The sequence below is a fragment of the Solenopsis invicta genome, chromosome 1 (assembly GCF_016802725.1).
Source record: "Solenopsis invicta isolate M01_SB chromosome 1, UNIL_Sinv_3.0, whole genome shotgun sequence".
NCBI lineage: Eukaryota > Metazoa > Arthropoda > Insecta > Hymenoptera > Formicidae > Solenopsis > Solenopsis invicta.
In genome coordinates this window covers 16581713-16604968 of record NC_052664.1, presented here as the reverse complement: position 1 = coordinate 16604968, position 23256 = coordinate 16581713, and the positions used below count along the sequence as shown (strand labels likewise).

Here is a 23256-nt window from a genome sequence, read left to right as displayed (position 1 = left end):
AAAAGAAATTTACATTGACTTTACAAAAAATAGGAATGGTGCGATCTAACAGTAATTATGTAATTATGTAATTTACTACTATTTCACGGTAATATACCACTCTAATCGTCACAACTTTTATCCCTTGGCTTCTACAAACAATTCTCCTATCTTTTTGTCGCGCTGCAATAATGGTCATGCATAATGAAACAACTATCATTCCCTTTTCCTTTTGGTTCGAAATATTCTCTCAGTTGTGTCGCAGAAATGGACTTCGATGGTAGTCGATACTTTACGCTTAACCGGATAATGTTATCATCTGTCGGGCTATGGCCGTACCAAAATAAGTGGCATGTCCGAATTCAAAGAATGTTTTGCTTACTTAGTTTTTTATCTTGCATAATAGTTCAGGTATCATTAAAAATTAATAAATTAAAAATTAAACCAATTTAACGACTACGTATTATATTTTGATTTTGTATTTTTATGTTTACAATGTAAAATTATATTTTATATCAAGCAACTTTCAGTTATTTACATTTCTTACATTGGAATATAATTTGGATCTTCTTGTTGAAGTTTTATCATTCATATTTCCTTGTCTCATTGTTATCTTGAAATATACCACATATTGGGCGAAAATCAAATCAGTAAGTCATATTAATTACACTATATTACATGCAATATTATTCGACAATATTTTTAAAATTTATATTTAAATTTATCCATAAATTTATTAAATTTTGAAAAAGTTATAAGCATATAGGTTCACTACTAAGATTACATAATTTTTATTTATTTATTTAAAAAAAATTTATCTCTACACACGTTAATAAAAAGTGAAGTTATAAAGTAATATAATAAAATTATTATAGGATCATTATTATATTTTGGAATAAATAAATTGTATATACGTTAAAAAATTGCAGTAGACATAATGTTTAAAAACAATACATACTTAAAAACAAATGTACTAGTTTAAGATTTAAGCATTGTTATTAATTGAAAAAATTATGTATTTTGTTCACTATAGATAAAAAAGTTAATGGAGATGATAAAGTATGATTGGAATACAATAAGAAATGAAGTAGAATATGAAATAATTAAAAAACATACTTATACTGGAGCATTTTATTCACAGATATTTGCAGGTAATATTGACAGAGCCTTATTAAGCTATTTTACGAATTGTAAAATATATTGTTATTATATAAATCATATTTTAGTTTTACTTAATATATCTAAACTTCCAAAACTTGTATCTTTCTTATTATAACTTGTTTTGAATATAAAGTTTATTGCTTTAGAAATTTAAGTACACTCAAAAAATGTTTTGCTGATGTAGATAAATTTTTAAGTATCACAACAAAAATTTATCACTATTTTTTGTATCTGTTAAAATATGATTTGTTACGTATAGAATTTACAGCAAAATTTAATAATATTGTCTAGAAAATTTAAATCTTATTACCAATTATACAATTAAATTTTATAATAAATATGATTGATTTAAACGTGAATAAGTACCACAGAAATTATTTTTTCAAGTTTTCACAAAGAGTTTAGATATAAATTCCGTCTCTGTCATTTAGATTGATTAAGTACCAAATATATACGACATCACAAAATGTACTAATCATTTATTTACCTTAGTTAATTTTTTGCAGCCAAAAAATTGTGGTACTATCAAGATCATTTTTTTAGTGTAATTTAATAAAGTTAAAGACTATTCTATGTTCCCAACTATATGTGCTATTTAATTACTTCAGTTATTGTTGATGTTATTATTTTTGTATTTATATTTAATTTTTTTATTTTTTATTTTCTTGCAATAATCAATATTAATTTCGTGTTAATAATTATAGTAATGACCTATACTATGCCGACATTTATCGCTTTTATGCATCTTATACCGAATTTTCTTGATTTTGTGGCGCCACTTAACCAGTCTCGTCCGCATCATTGGCTAATTTTGACAGAATATTTTGTTGATAGCGACGAATATTTTTATCCAATTTTTCTACACCTGATTGCGAACCTTTTTCTAATTCAAAATACGCTAATGTCTACCACATCTATATATGTAGCATTCATACAGCATACTTGCGGAATGTTTGAAATAGCTAGGTAAGAAAACAATGAAACATAACGAATTAATATAAATATTGGAAATTATTTAGTATAAATAACCCAGTTCCGATTATTTTGACCTTGATATATGGTATCAAGGTCACCATCTTAAGTAACCATCAGAAGGTTTTAGTTGCCGCTCGTGATTTGTTAAAAAGTTATTAATAAAATAAGTTCAACAACATAATGTTTATTTTAACGCTATAATTTTATTCATCTTTATTACACTGAGAGAAATTTTTAGTAATAGCAACTAACGTTCTGGTTGAATAGTAATTAATTAAATTTTATAGTTACTGATACTAAAAACTTAGTTAAATTTAACACAACTTTTTGTTTTTTGTAGTATGGAAATAATTATTTATTTGAGGTTTAAAAACAATACAAATTGTTTAGTCAAAAACAAATATATATTTAGTAATTATAACTATAAAACTCATTTGATCACTATTTAATCAAACTAGGCATTTTTTTCAGCGTATAACATTAATATTATTATTATTAACAGGATAAAACAAACGTTATTTTAAATAATTTATTTGTATAGTCATGGCATTGAAATTGCCGTTAAATACAAATTCGGCCAAGTAATGATCATCCTGATAACGTTTGATTTCATAACGTGGGATTCCACGTCGAAACACGGAAAGAGGTGGGATGGGTATCATTTTGCGTGGAAAGTACATGCTTAGGCGAGAGAGGGGCTTTGCCCCTCTCCTGCAGCCACTTTTCAACTTTTCTAATCCAATCCAACTTCAAATTTTACTTTGTGACCATACGCATATGGCCACAGGATTGGATTGGGTTAGGAAAATCTGGGTGTGGGTGCGAGAGAGGTGTGGAGCCCTTCCTCCGCCCAAACATTTATTTTTCACGCAATAGACTTCGAGTGAACTTACTTCGCTATGAAATACACATTTACATTGTCAACTTTATTTGTTAATAACTTTTTGATGAGAAACGAGCGTCAACTAAAACCTTTCGAATATCACTCAGGATGATGTCCTTGATAACATATTTCAAGGTCAAGAGTAATTAGAGTCTGGATTCCTTATACTAAATAATTTCCACACAAGACATTTCTAAAGTAAAAATTAATTGTTTATGACAAATAGTACAATATACAGGATGAGTTTGATGAAAAGTTTACCACGATTTTTTCGAAAACGGTTAATGATAAGTAAAACACCTACTAAAATTGTAGGATAAATAAAGAGACATACTTTGATAACCTTGAACAACCTTAAATGTTTTTAATTTTTTTACTACAAATTTTTTACTAGCAAAAAATTTTTTTAATTGCAAAAGATATTTTTGAGTCGGTTATGTTCCAAAAATTAAATAAATTTTTGAAAAAAAATACTCTAATACAAAAATATTCAACTTATTGAGTACTTCCAATAGAATGATGCAAAAACACCTTTTTTGCATAGAAAATGTTTTTTATTGGAAGTAAATACACCAAAGCCATTTAAGAAGGCCATTTAAAGCCATTTAAGCTTGTGTTTATGTTCTCTTATGGTCATGTTCCCCTATTTATTCTAATTTTGATAATAGGTGTTTTTCTTCTGTCTCTACCATTTTCGAGAAAAACATAGTGAAGTTTTTATTAGATTCAGATTGCATAATATAATATATAATATATTCTTTATGATAAACAAAATATTCTCGCATTTTAATTTGCGAGATTAAGTTAATATTATTAAAAAGTTCTATATAAAATGTACTCAACATTTCTAAATTTTTATATCAAAAGCGTTGCGTTTAATCATAAATCTTCTTTTTGTTAAAAATAATTTATTCTTTCAGCTATCGTATTGAACATGCTCTAAATAATTATAAACAAAGAAATTTGATGTTTGGAAGACGTTGCTCAACTTGCACTAAAATAATCAGTGCTGTCGACATTCACAGAAGAGTTATCGAGTCGGTAGCTTCTTATTGCATTAATCTAGATTTAAATCTCAGTTATACATTTCTTTAAAGTTAAGCTTGCATAATAATTATCTCGCGATTTTTCATAATACATTCGTCTATTATATGATATTATATTTATTCTATTTCAAAATAGATCAGACAGTGTAATAATCTCATAATATTTATAAATGATCCACATAATGCACTTTTTTTATTGTTAAAGGTTTTTTGAATTTTTGAAAGAAACTTTTATAGTAATGTACTTTTTTCTACTCGGTCTCGGCATAGCATCTTTAACTGTTAGTCTGTACCGCGTGAGTATGATGTTGCGTAACTGATCGTTATATTAATAAAAGTTATAAAATTGTATGCATATTAATTTTATTTTTTAGGGAATACTCTAATATAAATATTAAAGTAACCCCTAAAAAATATTAATTTTATTTTTTAGGGGATACTCTAATATAAATATATTTGATAAAAATATTTTTTTCTTCTATAGAAATATGAGATTTTTACAATTTTTAGGCTGTAATTACAAAGGGAATTATTAAAAATATCATGCCAATAACGTGCGTATTTATTCACATATTTTATTTTATTTTTGTCACATATTCGGGACAAAAAGTGTTGAATCATAGCAACGATTTTTTATTAAGAACGTAAGTTATAGATTGATATTTATTCAATAGTATAATTTGAATTATTTCATAGATCTTTTCTTTGGCAGTCTGCAAAAAAATGCAATTTTAATTTATAGCCTTCTATATAAGATTTCATATAAAAGTTACTAGTCGTTACTATTATAGATATCTCAATATATATATATATATATATATATATATATATATATATATATATATATATATAAAAGTTTTCTTAAAATGCATACACAAACAAAAGCATAATATAATTATTTACAATTCCATAAATACGCAAAAAACTTTTTTTATTTGATTTAAATATATTATAAAAACAAACTTACATTATTGTATAATTATATTATATTTAATTATGGTAATTAATATACTATTTATTCAAAAAATATGAAAATTTAAATTTTACTGATTTTAGTAAGTTTTACATTAATTACTATTAATATCTAAGTATATAATGATTACATTTAATAATTATTATATGATAATAATAAATATAATACAATAAATTTAATGTCGTTACTATATTTTTTAGATATAATTCTAACTGGTATATGATGCCGTTGCACTCGCAAAAGTTGATGTTATTTGTAATAAAAAGAAGTTTGAAAAATTGTATATTGCTTGTAGGTGGTATCTTTGTTGCGTCATTGGAAGGTTTTGCTACGGTAATATTATTTTTTTCGTTTTTTAACAATGATGTTACGACATACGTGCCAACCTCTTTACAAATGCACATCTTGTTCTAGAGTATGAGTTTATCTTTGTCCTACTTTATGGTACTTTATTCAGTACGATGATATTGTAAACAATTATTTACGATCAATATTATACATTAAAAAAAAATAATTATTTTATTAATAGTAATGTATAATACAATTTGAAACATTTTATGACTATATAATTTTGTAATTTCACAAAATTATAAGGCATCACCAAATATTGTATTTTGTCTTCTACATATCGAATAATATAAATGTGTTATTTTTTAGTAATTATTTTATGTCTTCATTACTTCTACTTTGATGAAACGTCAAAGTAATATTAATCATAATTTTAAATATTTATAATTTACATCATTTCATAAATTTTAATATAAAATGTAATATAACGTGTAAATATAAAGCGCTCTGTCTTCATGTATCTTATGGATAAAATTACGAAACGTGATGCACGGCAAACTGAATAATACTAACAGACAGACTAAGTAAAATGGAGCGTAACTGTAACTGCGCTTGCGTAACAAAAATAAAATAGAGAGAATGTTTCCAAGAAACACTTTGATAAAAGTCTGTAGAATGATACATAGAATAAAAGCATAATTTACATAATTGCTAGCGCATAACTTTTCTCATCATGCTACGAATATTGCCTTTTGTCATTTTTTTCTCGCTTCACTTACATATAGCTATTAAATTGGAATTTGTGATATTGGATAATATTTGAAACTACAGAAGGAAGTTCTCTCAAAAAGAAAAATAGTATCTAATAAAGAGTACTGCTGAATGCTGCTGAAGTGAAAGAGGCCAAAGCACTTTGAACACGCGCAAACGACGAACTTCTCAAAGAGGAATGGAATTTCTTGGCTATGACTACTATAAACTGTATCGAATCTTTTTATTGTCACTCGGTCTATGGCCATATGGTGACTCATTCTTTAAGCGAATTTATGCAATTTTCTGTATTTTTACGCTTCTAGTTTTGATAACTGCTCAGGTATAATTCATGAAAAATTCACGCTAAATATATGTGCAATATATATGGAATATTAATACCCCAATTTATTAGATTATAAATTTACATAAAATATATTTTTTATATTGTACAATAATACATCGTTACATTTATGATTTATTTGCTTGATTATTTTTTTCAATTATAATATTTTTATGATAGCACTTATAGATTAATTGTGATTATAGAAAATTTCATTTTTCAAAACTAACACATGTAGCAAAAATGCTATTAGATCATTTTTTATATATAGAAGATTTTTTGAATAATTATAAAAAATATGAATTTTATTCTTTTAACATTAAAATTATTTTATTAAAACTTTTTAGACTACAGAGAGTCTAATAAATTATTGACATAAATTTTGTAAATTGGTAGAGCGGATTAAGCTGAATAAAAAAAAGTTCTACATCATTTTACGATTTTCGCAGTAATTAACGAGAAATTAATTTATGAAAAGACAAATTAGTGTGCATCCGTGATTCGGCGGTAATAGACCACATAATGTTATGTTGTTAGATATTTTGCGAAATAGTGGAAGGAACGCTCTGTAAATAATAATGTCCTGCTTGTGTATAGTCATTGTTGTTTATAATTATTGTAATAAATAACCTGTATAATTCACAAAATGATAGAGGATTTTTCTATTTAGTTTAATCTACTCTACGTGCTCACGAGAGATAATGCTGTTATTATTAGACACTTTATTTATATATTTTTTATTGGTAACATTATGTAATAATTGGTAATATATTTTATGCAAGTTATACTATAAACGTCTCTTAATTTTTTTAATTTTAACATAATAGGTGAATAAAATAAAATAATTATTTTAAACATGTAATTAATATTACAACATATTTTAAATAATATATCCTTCAATAAAAATATTTTTTTAAATTATGATAAAAATATCAATAAAAATTTATAAACATAGGTTAACAATTTTAAAGCTGAATAAAATAAAATATTTAAAAGATTACATTATAATTCTTTAAAATTTGTACCAAAAATGTATGCATTATTTTTTTTGATTGATAAAAGAAGAAACTTTTGCTAGCTTGACTTTTATGTAAGCAACTTATGGTTTCAGTTGTTGAAACTATTTACAATGGAATTCAATCTCGAGTTTGTATTAAATGATCTTTCGTTCGCTATTCCTTCCATAGTTTATCTTTTAAAATATAGTACTTTTTATATACAATCTCAAAAGGTAAGGTTTTTACACAAATTTATTCGCCGATCCATTATTTGATTTTTTTTGTCAACGAACTTAATGCATAAAACAGATTAAAAAATTAATGGAACATATTCGAATTGATTGGAATGCGTTACAAGACGAAGAAGAAATTGAGATAATACGGAAAAATGCCAAGATCGCAAGAAGATATATGTACGCATTTGTAGGTAGGATGCCAAATAAAGTAATATAAATTATACGAAATATAAATATTTATTTGTACGATTTTTGTTTGTGATTTCTTATAGGCTTTCTCTTCAAATACTTTGTGATTGCAGGTTTAGCTTATCCGACTACTGTTGTTTACGTTTCAATACCGTTTTGGCCAGATATTCTTGATATTGTTGCACCATTAAACGAATCACGCAAACGACATCTTCCGTTTTTAGTAGAATACTTTCTGGATGAACAAAAATACTTTTATCCCATATTATTGCACATGAATCTAACTCTTGTCGTGGGAATTGTAACTGTTGTAGCTACAGAGACATTGTTTTTTGCGTACATTTTTCATATTTGTGGTATGTTTGAAATAGTTAGGTAAGATAGATCATATAATGAAAATTTAAGTTAATATGAATTATCACTTTAGTAATTACATATAATTATTGGCTCTTTTGTATTATAGTTATCGAATAACGTGTGCATTGGATAAGAGTATGTCAATATTATCAACATTAAATAAAGAAGATACGATTCGTGTTAAATTAATTGACGCTATACAAATTCATCAAAGAACATTCGAGTTGATAATCTTTTATTTTTATTAATAATATTAATGTTTTACTGATATTAGATTTAACTTTTTCATTTTTATTAAATATGTATATTATTTATTAAAATTAAGAAATAAAAATTTTTGTATAAATTTTTAATATTTTATTGTATAGTTTATAAACATTATTATTATTTTTTTTATTATTACAAATATCTATTTTTATTTATAGATATATAATTTTAATTAATTTATTACGATTGTACCATTATTGTATTGTGTTATAAAATTTTGTAGATACATATTAAAAATAGTTTTAATTACATAAAATTTTATATTTTTTCAGGTTTTTTGAATATTTAACATCTACACTTTCATTATCTTATTTTATATTAGTTATTCTAGGTGTAGTTTCTTTGAGTATAAATTTATTTCGTGTAAGCAAAAAATTGATTTATTCGTGTATTATATATTAATCATATATTAATGAAAGTATTTTATTATATACATATATTTACTTGAATAAACGTCATTAAGAAATATAAATCAAACTTTTTTGCTACACTTCAGCTTTTTCAAGTTGCCACTTTACCAGATCAAAGGAAAGATCTTGGACCGTTCGTGGTATTTGTATCAGCTCATTTTTATTATATGTTTGTATGTAATTACATGGGACAGAAGATTATAGATAACAGTACAGACATTTTTAGAAAAGCGTGAGTATCATTCATAAATCAGTGTTTTACATACGCTATATATAGTTTCAATATTTTATATTAGTATTATTTTTGATATATATATATATATATATTACAATTTTATTACAAATATTATTAATTATATTATTGGTAATTATAAAAACTTGTTGAAGTTAATAAGACTAAATATTTAAAATTTATAAAAACACTCCCATCAATCACGCTTAAACCCACGAAGCATTATGAGTAATTTTACTTTGTTAAAAATAACAAATACAAACGTAGGTCAACAACGAGCAAACGAATATTAGATGAAAAAACTAATACATTTATTCCAATATTTTCAATACAAATATCATGAACATTTTGATGTATTAAGTTCTCTTTAGCACGAAAATTAAGGATTAATAACAAATTTAAAAATAAAATAATTTAAATTTATTCTAAAAAAATTAAGAGGGCAAAGAAAAATTTTAGGCCCACGTTATTAGTCTGATATAATAAATTTACAAATATAAATTAATGTTGGTGTCTGTTGGTGTACAAAATAATATACATCTATATTCATATTCACCAATGTTCATTATTTGTTATTTTTATATAAATAGATTGAGCTTAAAACGATTAATACTTTTAAGTTTTATTTCTTCTTTTTCTTTGACAAAATTTATTTATGAGAATCATGAAAATTTCTAGATACGATACACAGTGGTACACGGCGCCTGTACAAATGCAAAAAATATTATTCTTTATTACGCAAAGGAGCATGAAATCTTGCAAAATTGTTATGGGTGGCCTGTATTCTGCGTCACTGGAACAATTTACTACGGTAACTTGTGTATCGTAAATATATGAATAACTCTTACTTCTAGTTTGCTCCAAATAATAAATTTATTTTCTCAGCTTGCGAGTATGTCGCTGTCTTACTTCACAATAATTTATTCTGTTCAACAGTGAAACTTGTAAAAAATGTGGAATTGTAGTGGCTTATAGTAATTTCTATTCAAAGATAATAGTTATCTTTACAACATTTTATATCAGATCAAGAATTTTAAACGATTTGAAAGTTATTAATAAACAGACTGTTGTTTATCTATGAATATTGTATTAATAAATAATTATTTGCACTCTTGTAATAACCTTTTAATTGAAATACCACATGCAATTCAATTATTATTGTATTAAATAATTACAAATTTTACGTTAAAATGGAACAAGTTTTGAAACATTAGAATGTAATGTAAAATTATATCAGTTAATTATACGAACTAAACATATATTCAATGACCTTTTTATATTTGCTAATTATTACTCTTGTGAACTACATTTTACTAATAACAAAGTTAAAATGTCGAAAAAATTTTAAAAGTATATCCGATGATAGTTTACGCCACATAAACGTTAGCAAAGAAATTGCGTATTATCACGCGCGTCCCAACTTGAAATATAAAAAAAGAGATAAAGTGTGTTGCTATTGCGCTTATAGAACATAAGGCACCTGAGCAAACTCGAGTAATTTGCGAGAATTATATTCTTTTGGTTCATCTGGTATAGAGAAAGAACAATAATGGTTTATACAGACTTAAGGTAAAAAACACTTTATACTTTAATACCATACAAACATAATCGTCATACTTATTGTCATTAGTATCGCATTTATTTTATGATATTGATTTACTTGACAAACAAAAGTAATAAGTAATATATAATATATTTAAAAAGAAAATTAAGATTAGTCTCTTATATTTTGAGTACAAATATATATAGATATAAACTCGCTTTGAAATTGATATTAGGATTAAATTCGATATTTCTGTTATCATTTAATCTATACATTAGTTATACGAGATTTAGAATTGAATTGCTGATTCAGACGTCTGCATCATCATTCTTATGTCTCACACGGTTACGCAGGTAATAGTACGAATAAAACTTGGATGTTTGTGTGTACATTTCATAAAGAATATATGGTAAATTTTTGTTTATTAGTAAAATCTCACAATGTTGACCTAATAAAACAAAAAGTTAATTTTTTTTATGTGCAATGGAATTATAAACATAGAATATATGAGATACATTATATATTCTAAAATATGCATATAATGCAAACAGAAGCGACTTAATATGTGACTAAAATTAATCCATTTTAATTGGTTTATTCAGTAACATCTTTAAATTACTGTTTATTTATTACTTCATATTTATACACAATAATAGATGGACGTTAACCAATATATGAGCTTAAAACTGTAAAATCATATAAGAAATATCAGCATTAAGATCCAGCTATGACTGATTGTGAGTAAGAATTATCTTTAAATAGTTTATATGAGGTATCTAAATAAGCCGAATAAGGCTCAGCATGAAATAAGGCCCACTTTTGAATTAATGAAAAATATGCTTTACATCTAAAATATGTTTAAAAGATGTGTTATAGGAAGTAAATAAAGAGCAGCTGGAAAATTTTAATCGCCTGTGGAACAAAATCTTGTGACGAAATGGACGTATGAACCGTTTTAAAAAAATTATTGTTGATTAAAGAGCTTAAGTATACATTATTTTATGATTTATTATAACATGTAATATAATATTATTATATAATATTCAATTTTCTAATTATAAAAAATACCAGATAGATATGTATGCATATATAAACTTTTTTTTTTAAATAAGTAGAAGAAAGGCAGTAGTAGACTTTTAATTATAAAAATTTTTTAATTTTTTAATTATAAAAAATCATAAATTATTGATTTTTCATAGATCTATATAAAACAAAGTTTAATGAACATTTTATAAAATATATTTTATTTAAAAAAAAATAATTTTAAAATTAATTTCTTTGTTATTAGTAAGCATTATGCAATGTCCACTATGAGATAAAGTTGCACAAGCGGTCTTAATGTAAATGATTCACAATCATTTTACGACTTCTCTCATTACATGATATAGCTTTATATGTTGAATTCATACATACATTAAATTTAATTACGTTATTTGAAAACTACATTCAAAATTTTTTAGCTAGACTAAAGTTAAAAAATTAATATTTAACATACTTTTTAAAACTGCATAGAGAGTATACATTTGTAAAAATTGCTATTATTTGCAAAATTGAAATTTAGCTTTTATAAAAATGCAATAAACACTAACCAATCTGCAATGTCTAAATAGACTGAAACGAAGTAATTTTTACGGATAAATGAAAATTTTTTTGTTTTTTATGATTTTCTTAAAAACAAAACAAAAACAAGCAAATTTCTAAAATATTCTACTATTTGTCACTTTTTTCGGAAATAATGCGCACTTCATGCACCTTACGTTTTCATCTATAGCTCTGCTAAGTTGTAGAACTAAATCGAGCTATAAGAAAAGATGTTATTCTAAACACGTATTAAATGCGAATGTATCGTCTTTGGGTGCTATAGATGTTCCATTCGCTACTGCGCTTGCGTTAATTTAATAGAGGGAAAAAAGCGATATTCGTCACCTTCGACCAGGGAATTCTTAATTTAAGTAATTGCAACTTCTCTTCTCTCTACCTTTAAACACTATAAAAACGAACTTACACTGTTGAAGAAACTTAATAAAAGAAAATATACTATGACCTTTTATTAATACCATTGAAATTGCAAATAATGACTGCAATTCGATTTCAATTGCCAAAAATTATGAAAATTGAAAAAGTATACAGGTTTAAAATATGAAACGTACGCTTATAAGAATTTATTTTGAGTGCGAATGAATAAACGTTTTCATTTATGGAACGAATATGGACGTTATAGGAAACATACATCGCTATTATAACATACACCGTATTCTTTTATCTTCAGTCGGATTGTGGCCATATCAAGATCCGAAAATGAAAAAAGTTCAATGGATAATTTCTTCTATTGTTCTCTCATCTTCTATTATTATTCAAGTAAATAACTATTTTAAGTATATTAATTACATCAATATTCAAATCTATGCAATACTTATACTATATTAATACAATATTAATTTATTATTTAATTGAAATTAATTAATAGCGTGTATATATATATGTGTGTGTGTGTGTGTGTGTGTGTGTGTGTGTGTACATTTATTTATTTATATCCTATTTATATCTATTTTTATTAAATGTATTTATTATAGTTTTAATAAAAACATTTTTATATATTCTGTAAGCTAATATACTTTTGATATTTTGTTAATATTATATTAGGTGTACAAATTAATTTGATGCCCCCCTTTCTTTATTAAATTCAAAGTTTATTCACAAAAAATCGAACGGAGATTTAATGTTTAAATAATTTTCTTTCTTTTCTAATAATAAAATTTATCCCATCTATTGAACACCTAATATAAATATCTTTGCGGAAAGGTTGGCAGTTTTGATTCAATAAAGTTTTCAAAGTTTTTTCGGATTTTTTCCACTATTTTAAAATGTGTAGCAAGATAATGTTAGGACATTTGGATTAAATGAATAGGGACATTTGGATTATCTGAAACGTTTAAATCTGAAACAAAAAAGAATTTTCTATGGCCGAAAGCATAGATAATACCTTTCGCCTTCTTTGCGGCCGAATGTTGTGCTGCAAATTAAAATTTCCACTCCGAAATCTCTCAAAATAAAATCTTCTGGTTTTGCATGTTTTATGAGTCACCAGAACTCATCTAAAGAAATAATGGATAAAAGTCATATATCCAGTACAAAACAAATTATTTCCGTGGCTTCAGCAACATTATTTTTTTTTTAATAAAATGCAGACAAAATGCAATGCCTTAAATACTGCTTTTCGGACACTTATCGGGTGTTTACCGTTGTTTTGTGAAGTTATCTATTTCGCCGAAGTATATATGTTTTAAAAACGAAAAAAATCCACACTTGCAAAAAGATGGGAAAATATTTAATTTTAAAATGGAGTTATCAACTACTGAATGTAAATGCATTGAGTTAATTTGCACATCTCTATACATTTTTGAACCTACGTGTATTAAGATTTAACGCTAAATTTGTCCAATTTTAGCGAAGCAAATAATAATTATTTTTAGTTTATGACATTTCTCACAACTGAATACAGTTTGGATCTTCTACTCAAGATTTTGTCATTTGCAATACCTTGCATGGTGTTTGTCTTAAAATACGTTTCTTTTTGCATTGGTAGTAATTCAGTAAGTCAATAATAATTACGAGATTTATTAATACAAAACAATATAAAATTTGTTAATATATTTTCCATTGAATACATTATTGAAGCTTTTAAGCAGACATTAAATTAATAAAGCTTAAAACATTTGTGAGTAGGTGAAAGATCTCATGGAGAGTGTTATAAGCGATTGGAATTTGTTAAAAACCGATGCCGAGTTTGAAATTATAAAAAAACATTCCAACTTTGGGCGACTGTATGGGTTGTTCTTTGCATGTGAGATAAACATTTTTTATTGTACCTGGCATTAATCTGTAACATTTTCGACAGATTTATTTATTCACTAAAGCGTTTAAAATGACATAGTTAATTAAAAAAGGAAATATATATATACATATAAAATTTATATACCTCACGTATTTTCAGTAGCTGTGTACTGTGGTTTATTTTTTTATTCGTTGATTCAATTTTCACCAAATTTTCTCGACATTATATCACCACGAAATAAATCACGATTACATAACATACCACTAGCTGCAGAATATTTTATCGATCAACAGGAATATTATCTTCCGATTTTATTGCATATCGACATAATAGCTATTGTAGGATTTACTACTGTGATTTCTACTGAATCCTTAATTACAGCATACATACGACATGCCGTAGGAATGTTTGAAGTTGCCAGGTAAATTTTGAATTAAATTGGATGTTTTATTTTTCCTCAATAAAATTATTTTAATATACAGTAGTATTATACAATAATATTGAAAATTGCATATAAAATCAAAAAATAAAATGTTTTAGAAGGGTTTTATGTTAATATTTGTCGGTATTATGCTTTATAATTCTGTATCAGGCACAAAATCAATTTATTTTACATTTAATGAAAGAAATTTGTTGCACATCAAATATTTTTAGTTACAGAATAGAACATGCGTTTGATGAAGTATTGGGCATAATGACATCTCAAAAATGTTGTTCATATTGCACAAAAATAATAAACGCCGTTCACATTCACAGAAGAGCTACACAGTTGGTACCTTTTGAAAACTTGCATTTATAGTATTTTATTCACACAATATGCTTTAATGGGCTTCTCTAATTATCTTTTGCAACAAACATTTAATGTATATGTGTGTCTTACGTTTTAATTTATATTATCTTTAATTAATAAAGGATGAGTAGAAAATATAATATATTTTTTAAATATATGTTATAATGAAAAATCAAAATATTTTTTTCAATATTGTATCAATACAATTAATATAAATATAATTAGAGAACAATACAACTAAGTATTTGTTTTATTCAAGATTCATCGAGTTTTTAAGAACCACTTTTGTTATTTCATACTTTTTCTTAGTCTTTTTGGGAGTAACTTCTTTAACGGCTAATTTAATTCGTGTAAGTTTATTACTTTATTAAAATTTTACTGTACACATGTGTTAAGTATTATAATCATTGTAAAATTGTGAAACATATTTAATTTTTTATTACAGTTCTTTTTAGCTACGCAATATCTGAACAATTTAGAAGAATGTATTACTGCCTTGTTACTTGTCCTTGGTCATATTTATTATATATTTTTTTGCAATTACACTAGTCAGAAATTAATAGATCAAAGTATTGATGTATTCTATAAAACGTGAGTATTTTGTAAAATTATAATATATTGATAGTAGATGAGAAAAGATGTAGATTCTTAAATCTTAATATTCAAAACGCATTTTATTTATATTTATATTATAATAACTATGTGAAAGTTATATGTTAAACTATATGAACATAATACTAATTATATTGTGTTTATATATTTATAGATATATGTCACAATGGTACGATGCTCCACTCCATACACAAAAGTTACTATTATTCATGATGCAACAAGCTATTAAAGGTACTGCCATGTCCGTGGGTGGTATATTTGTCGCATCGTTGGAAGGTTTTGCGACTGTAATTAATTATTTCCATTCACTGTAATCGCAGAATTTCAATGATTCCACGTGTATACAAAGCAGATCTCTCATTTCAGATCACCAGTACGTCAGTCTCATACTTCACAGTAATTTATTCTGTTAAATAATATCAAAAGTCATAATTATAAATTCAGTCATATATAGCAGTACACGTTTTATACTTAAAGATTCTAAACTCTGAAACACACATTTATGATATAAAATAATTATAAAAAGATGTCTGTAAAAACCGTACTAATCCAATAAATATAATATATCAATCAGAAAAGCAAATATGTAGAAAAAAATGTTTAACAGTCATTACAGTAATACATTTTTTCTTTGTTCGTAACTGCGATGTATCTATAACACGAAGAGAAGAATTGAACGAAACAGTGGCATATTTCGATTAATATAAATTTTATATGGCATTCTTAACTAATTGAGTATTAACAAATTTGCATAATGATGTAGGTTTATTCAATTTTAAATATATTGCGTCATTGTACATGAGCAGATATGCTGCTCAGGATGTTGAAAAGCATGAAAAACATCTTCCAGCAGTATGTTTATCCCATCATCCAAAATAATGTAAATACACTAGTAATCCGATATAACTTTGAGCAAAGATGCGAGGTGAACACTTTATGTTGCAGTTTAGCAGCTTGTCGCCGTCTTATGTCATGCTAATTTATTCTATACGTTCGTAGTGTGCGCTTTTGCAAAGAAAGTTGTAACTAATTTGCATTAATTTAACACGAAGATGATCAACTCTGCAGCTCTGTTTTGAAATGGCGGATGTTGTAATTAATGCTACGCATATGATGGAAACTTATCAGCTGATATTATTATATTATCATAACATATATCTTAATGATTTTAATAAATCCAATATTATTAATAATATTAATAACTCAATAACTATAATTTTAGTAGATTAGAATGAAAGAAAATTATGTGTAAATGTACAATAAGATTACTGCATCTGTTTTCGTAACAATAACATTTAAGTTGATAAAATAGAAAAGTAACAAATTATAATTTACTATTTAAATAAATCAAACTATAGAATTTGTTTAGTGAACTATGAAAAAAAAAAAAATATAGCATATAGCATACATATATAAAGTTGTAATGTAAACATTTTGTCTATGACTTCAAACAATTAAGATGAAAAAATTATTGTAAATACAAAATAGAGCTTCAGCTTCTTACATTATTAGAAACTTAAGAAAGCCAATCCTATTTGTTGATAATGATTTATCATTAAATGTTTCTAAATTTCTTATAAATAATATCAAATTAGTGCTATATATAAAATAAATAATATTGAAGCATTCCTACTGTAACGAGCACTAGCGATCTACGAAGTTATCTGTACAAAGAATTTATACGAACTGAGGGACATAACCACAACGGCGCCTGCGCCACTTGAAACAAAAAAAACTAGCAGATATTATATCTGCAAATTTAAATATTAAAATAAACGCATTATCGCGTATAACGCTTTATACTGAAAATTCACTTCGCTTTCTTTCACGCTAGAAAATGATCCAATTATGATGATTACAATTATTTCAATATTATAACTTTTAAAACCTGAAAAAAAGAACAATTCTATAAAAATAATTGTCTCTAAGATATCTATAGCAAGAGAGAGCAAATTTCTCTTGAATGAATATAGTCCCGTTTCTGACAGAGTACAAGATGAACTTTATTGGAGCACGATACTATAAGATCAACAAGTTGCTTCTGTGTATTCTTGGATTGTGGCCATATCAGATAACAAAGCGCATACAAATTCAACCTATATTATTTTATAGTATATACATCTCTTTTCTATTTGCAGAGGTGTCATAATCCTTTTTATTTAAATATGCGATATATAAAATAAAATTTTTGTTACTGAATTTGGTTAATAATTAAGAACTATTATTTGCAGTTGTGTTCATTCTTTATTTTAAAGTGTGATTTAATTGTGGTCCTTAAAATTTTGTCTCATCTCTTCCCTACTATTCTAGAATTGATGGAATACAATTCTTTTTATACAAATGCTAAAAACGTGAGTTTTTTCATACATTGATTTAAGTCTTTTAGATCTAAATTTCTAATAGGAACTCATTCTTATTTTATAACTTTGTGTCTGCCACTAATAATGCATAAGTATTTAACCATTTAAAGCGTACATTTTTCTATTTGAATTTCTTAAAAGTTGATATACAAAGGTCTTTAGGATCGCTACGAACATGGAGTCAAATTTAAAAAATTTAAAATAGCGAATTTGACGTAGATTGCATTGGAGCTATTCCATGTGAAGTATATCAACCATCTTTCAGAAATTTGTTTAAATTTGCAGATTGATAGTGCCCTGATATATGCAATTTTATGTGAAAAAATATTTTTAATTGCAAAATTAATTGAGATATAAACAATTAAGAATTTAACTACTATTTTGTTAAAAAATTCAGATCTCTGTTACTAATAATGCTAGCTGAATTCTTTTTTTTTTTAATTTTTGCGGAAAATGTTTTAGTTTACAAAAAAATATAAATATTGCAAAAAAAGTTTTCTTTTTAGTATTTATTTAACGATAAACTTAACAATTTTTTAATCAATCAGAAAGAACATTAAAAAATTTGAAAAAATTGTTTTTTATTTTTACAGTTTTTCTACAGTTCAGAAAAAATTTTAAAAGACTGTTATGTTTCGTATACTTCAATTGTTTCTTTTGAAAACGACATTTTAATTTTTTTTTCCTTTTTATATTCTTCTTTAAAAATCAATATTAAATCAATGCAATAATCAAAATTATAATTTTAACTAATGATTCATTCATGCAATTGTACTGCAATCAGAACACAGTTTCCAATTGGTAGTTAAAGGCTTAATGTATTGCAAATCTTTTCACCGCCACGATTTTGTATAATTAAATGTATAATTATGTATAATACTTCTTCTTATAATTTTATGACAAGAAATATACACAATTATACATTATATTGTTATTATTTATAATTATATTTGTAATATTCAGCACTTGATATTTGTGTACCTACTATTTTATTAAATATTGATGTGTGTAATTAAATTAGATAATAAATGCAAAATTTACAAGTTATTATTAATAACTAAAGAAAAACATCATGCTGATATAAGAGTTGGGAGATTGTTCACACATCAAGACCTTAAAAAAGTTTGTATTTTAAAAATGTTTGTGAATTGTAATTTTGGATTCAAAAAAATCTCCAAAATTTTCAAATACTAACTTTTGTATATCATGTAGGGAAAATTTTTTATTATTATACATTTTACACAAAATCAAAGTTTATTGAACTCGGAGTCACCAAATTAAGTTAATTGTCGTGAACTTTCAACTTAAATTTTTAAATTTTGAGTTTAGATTTTATTTTAGCAATTCAAAATCCTATTAGATATAAAATTTTAAAGAAATTAAAATGGAAAAACTAAGTCTTTTTAAGTTTCAAAATATGTCATATACGTATGTGACATATTTTGAAACTTAAAAAGAATTAGTGCTTTAAAGGATTAAAGTATCTTGCGTTTTTAAAAAAATACTTATGAATTTTTTAAATAAATCACTTAACAACATTATATGAATATATTGAATGCAAAAAAATAATTTTGTTATTCAAAAATCAACAATGCGTACATATGTATAATATAATTACATATTATCCTAAAAATCTCAAGAATCTTAATTATAGATTAAATTACTATTGGATAAAATACAAAATGATTGGAACGCTTTAGATGATAAAAAGGAAATAGAAATAATCGAAAAATACACTTATAGAATGCATATTTTTACGTCTATTGTTACACGTAAGGAAAAGCAAAATATGTAGGAATTCGATTTGACTGTATTTATTTTATTAAAAAACTCATTTATCAAATTATTTTATTTTAATTTTTTATTTTTTAGTACTTTCTTGTATCACAATAATCATCTTTTACTTTATTGAGTTATGGCCTATTATACTCGATAACGTTTTGCCATTGAATAAATCTCGACCACGCAATACCTTTGTGCTTACGGAATATTTTGTTGATCGTGAAAAATATTTTATTCCTATAATGTTACATGAAATGATGCTAGTTACCACAGGACTCTTCACAATTATTGCTACCGGAACAACACTTATGGCTTATACGCAACATTCTTGTGGGATGCTGAAGATTGTCAGGTGGGAAAATTCAATCACGACTAATCTATGAAATTATTGATTGTTTTATTGATTGAAGAAAAATTCTTAGCTTTCGCATAGCACATTTATTAGACAAGAATATATCGCAACGTTCCAGCCTTCAAATAGATCGTATAATCTGCAATAAAATAGCACATGCCGTAGATTTGCATAGAAAAATTGCAAAGTACGTATCAGATTAAATTTATAACAATAAGTGTTATAAGAGGAAAAATAGTCGAAATCGTAAATGTAGATGATATTTATTTGCTTGCATATTTTAATATGAATCAGATACTACAAAGAATGATCATTAAAGCAAATTTATTCATTAAATTGTAGATATTAATAATTAAATAAGGGTGAAATGTTATTTTGAGTACATAAATTTTTTTTTAAAAACTAAACAAATTATGTTGATTTCATAATAATGAAACATTGTAATAATGCTTTCCATAGCTCATGCACTTTTGTACTATTTTAATATTATATCTTACTTATAGAATGATATTTTATTTATTTTAAATACTAGTTAGATTGTATGTTCATTTCTCTTTTATTGATATAAAAAGATTCGTTTTTTTTTAAAGTTTCTTGGATACACTTGTTTCAACTTTTGTGGTACAATTTACTATTTTAACTTTCATCGGTGTTGTTTCCATGAGTATTAATTTATATCGTGTAAGTACAAAATTCAATGACTCAAATGAGTTACGAGTACATAAGTAATTTAATATATGTGCAACGTATTTAGAAGATCATTAAAATATCTTGTTGATATTATGAAATAATATTGCAGTTTCTTCTACCGTCCACGTTGCAAAGCGAGACAGAATTGTTGGCATCTATTACACTCATAGTTGTTCACTACTTTTATATGTTTATGGCTAATTATGTTGGGCAATTAATCATCGATCATAGTGAAGACGTTTTTAGAACAACGTGAGCAAAACTTATATTATTATAACATTTTTTTCTTGTTAATAAATAATAAAATTTAATTAAAATTATACTAAAAAGTAGACTAAAAGAAATGAACATTTAATCTTGAAATCTACAAACAAAAATATTGGAATTTTATAAAATTGAACACTTTTATTATGTTATGTTATAGCTCCCTTTCTGTCTTTTCTATTAAATTGTTAATAAAAATATACAAGATTAATGACAAACCAATTTTATTTATAAACACATACAAAATTCAATTTCTTATTCTTCAGATGTAATGTATTGTGGTACGTTGTACCAAAATCATCGCAAAAGATGCTATTGTTTTTAATGCATAGAACGATGAAAAATTTGAAGATATGTGGTGGTTTCAATGCAATAACGGCATCGTACGAAGCTTTTGCCACGGTAATATGCATAGCGATTAAAAAGATGTACTTTATGTAGAAATAAAAGTTACAAAAAAATTTAATACGAAGTTTGATTTTTAATAATTTTACATAAATAAATTTGATTTACATTTAAATCTATAAGTTTAATCATAATTCTAGAAGACATGTAAATCTAATTTTGTTACTAAAATTAGAAATATAAAAAAGATTAATATATCATTATAGCTTTCCACCACATCGTTGTCTTACTTCACAGTACTTTATTCTTTACAATAACGATGTAACATTGTTGAGATACTTATTCATCATGCTAATGCAACATGCTCATGCAGTGTTACAAGAGAAATTCAATAGTAGTATGCATTGAAAATTACGGAGGTATGAAATTATGAATAATATTATAGCTCATATATGATCTGTAATTGTTTACAGCACTTCAAGCATCGTTTTGTTAATCCTTTTATTAGCAATTTTGTAAAGCATCACGATTAAAATTATATGATAAAATACTATAGCTTTAATTCTAAAAAACAAAAATGAATATTTTACTTGCGTACATGTCTTTTTTCTATACACTATGTAATTTTACATCTCTATGTTACATTTAAAAATAATGACATTATGAAGCAGGAATTATCAAGTATCTCTAAAATTGAATCATAAATTTTAATGGATTTCACACACAATAATTTCAAAATAATATTGAAATAAACACACAAATTCTCTTACATTTATATACTTACTGAAATCTATTGCTATTAAAAGTAATACTTTAATGAAAATCTATAATATTCCTTATATCATAATATCTTTTTATATGCAAAGTAATTTATTCTGTACTGGCTTTTGCATAATTCAATAAAATATATACGTATAATACATGTAATCACTCAAAATAAAATACTGCTTTTTAAAAACTACGTATCTTGTGTTTTACACTAAATGCTATTCTTGAACGTTTCGAAATAGAAATTGTTTGTCCGCTGAAGTGACATTGTGAACTGCGCTCTAACCGAGTCATATCGAACTGCGCAGACCCGAACCACGAGAACAAATTGAAGTACATATTTTCTTCTCTTAATATCAACAATTGCTGCGCAAAATAGTCGTTCTTAGCAGATCATGATAGCACTTATAGATTAATTGACTATAGAAAATTTTATTTTTTAAAACTAACACATGTAGCAAAAATGCTATATTTTATATATAGAAGATTTTTGTAATTGTAAAAAATATTAATTTTATTCTTTTAACATTAAAATTATTTTATTGAAACTTTTTAGACTACAGAAAGTCTAATAAATTATTGACATAACTTTTGTGAATTGATGGAGCGGATTAAGCTGAAAAAAAGTTCTACAACATTTTACAATTTTTGCAATAATTAATTTATGGAAATAGACAAATTAGTGTGCATCCGTGATTCAGCGGTAATAGACCACATAATGTTATGTTGTTACATATCTTGCGAAATAGTGGAAGTAAACAATAATGTCCTGCTTGTGTACAGCCATTGTTGTTTATAATTATTGTAATAGATAATTTGTATTATTCA

At 25.1% G+C, this 23256-nt stretch overlaps 6 protein-coding genes across 10 annotated transcripts in view; 5 read left to right on the top strand and 1 right to left on the bottom strand.

Moving 5' to 3' along the window:
• The window catches only part of LOC120359144, a 325906-nt gene that overhangs the window by 46244 nt on the left and 256406 nt on the right, over positions 1-23256 (bottom strand). The window lies entirely within an intron of this gene.
• Positions 1-23256, top strand: part of LOC105195935 (mannosyl-oligosaccharide 1,2-alpha-mannosidase IA) — a 693708-nt gene that overhangs the window by 423864 nt on the left and 246588 nt on the right. The window lies entirely within an intron of this gene.
• LOC120359044 lies at positions 153-6008 on the top strand. 2 transcript variants are annotated; one of them, XM_039455331.1, is made up of 9 exons: positions 153-390; positions 510-629; positions 1013-1130; positions 1845-2106; positions 3919-4035; positions 4250-4340; positions 4555-4688; positions 5218-5350; positions 5432-6008. In XM_039455331.1, the coding sequence occupies exons 1-9, from the start codon at positions 184-186 to the stop codon at positions 5480-5482; spliced, it is 1233 nt and encodes a 410-aa protein (XP_039311265.1). In that variant the 5' UTR covers positions 153-183; the 3' UTR covers positions 5483-6008. The 2 variants fall into 2 exon arrangements, with proteins under 2 accessions (XP_039311265.1, XP_039311264.1); XM_039455330.1 differs by having other exon boundaries at positions 5218-6008.
• Positions 6164-10201, top strand: LOC120359105 (odorant receptor 13a-like). Its single transcript, XM_039455436.1, has 9 exons — positions 6164-6398; positions 7510-7629; positions 7706-7823; positions 7935-8196; positions 8285-8401; positions 8718-8808; positions 8942-9087; positions 9766-9898; positions 9973-10201. The coding sequence occupies exons 1-9, from the start codon at positions 6255-6257 to the stop codon at positions 10024-10026; spliced, it is 1185 nt and encodes a 394-aa protein (XP_039311370.1). The 5' UTR covers positions 6164-6254; the 3' UTR covers positions 10027-10201.
• Positions 13298-17243, top strand: LOC105197958. Of its 2 annotated transcripts, none has more exons than XM_039455532.1 (8): positions 13298-14223; positions 14357-14474; positions 14628-14886; positions 15120-15233; positions 15515-15605; positions 15701-15846; positions 16022-16154; positions 16234-17243. In XM_039455532.1, exons 1-8 carry the CDS (start codon positions 14107-14109, stop codon positions 16282-16284), a joined length of 1029 nt encoding a protein of 342 aa, XP_039311466.1. In that variant the 5' UTR covers positions 13298-14106; the 3' UTR covers positions 16285-17243. The 2 variants fall into 2 exon arrangements, with proteins under 2 accessions (XP_039311466.1, XP_025988016.2); XM_026132231.2 differs by having other exon boundaries at positions 14625-14886.
• LOC120359057 lies at positions 17655-22950 on the top strand. The gene is made up of 9 exons (XM_039455355.1): positions 17655-18007; positions 18099-18218; positions 19882-19999; positions 20100-20361; positions 20432-20548; positions 20952-21042; positions 21161-21303; positions 21582-21717; positions 21927-22950. Exons 1-9 carry the CDS (start codon positions 17831-17833, stop codon positions 21975-21977), a joined length of 1215 nt encoding a protein of 404 aa, XP_039311289.1. The 5' UTR covers positions 17655-17830; the 3' UTR covers positions 21978-22950.

Coding starts and splice junctions, on each gene's coding strand:
- LOC120359044 (XM_039455330.1), top strand. CDS start 184: ATGAAACAACTATCATTCCCTTTTCCTTTTGGTTCGAAATATTCTCTC. Junction 2,107..3,918: donor GGAATGTTTGAAATAGCTAG/GTAAGAAAACAA, acceptor TTATTCTTTCAG/CTATCGTATTGAACATGCTC. Junction 4,036..4,249: donor ATTCACAGAAGAGTTATCGA/GTCGGTAGCTTC, acceptor TTATTGTTAAAG/GTTTTTTGAATTTTTGAAAG.
- LOC120359105 (XM_039455436.1), top strand. CDS start 6,255: ATGGAATTTCTTGGCTATGACTACTATAAACTGTATCGAATCTTTTTA. Junction 7,630..7,705: donor TTTATATACAATCTCAAAAG/GTAAGGTTTTTA, acceptor TGCATAAAACAG/ATTAAAAAATTAATGGAACA. Junction 8,197..8,284: donor GGTATGTTTGAAATAGTTAG/GTAAGATAGATC, acceptor TTTGTATTATAG/TTATCGAATAACGTGTGCAT.
- LOC105197958 (XM_026132231.2), top strand. CDS start 14,107: ATGACATTTCTCACAACTGAATACAGTTTGGATCTTCTACTCAAGATT. Junction 15,606..15,700: donor TAACGGCTAATTTAATTCGT/GTAAGTTTATTA, acceptor TTTTTATTACAG/TTCTTTTTAGCTACGCAATA. Junction 15,847..16,021: donor ATTGATGTATTCTATAAAAC/GTGAGTATTTTG, acceptor ATATATTTATAG/ATATATGTCACAATGGTACG.
- LOC120359057 (XM_039455355.1), top strand. CDS start 17,831: ATGAATATAGTCCCGTTTCTGACAGAGTACAAGATGAACTTTATTGGA. Junction 20,000..20,099: donor TTTTACGTCTATTGTTACAC/GTAAGGAAAAGC, acceptor TTTATTTTTTAG/TACTTTCTTGTATCACAATA. Junction 21,304..21,581: donor GAAGACGTTTTTAGAACAAC/GTGAGCAAAACT, acceptor CTTATTCTTCAG/ATGTAATGTATTGTGGTACG.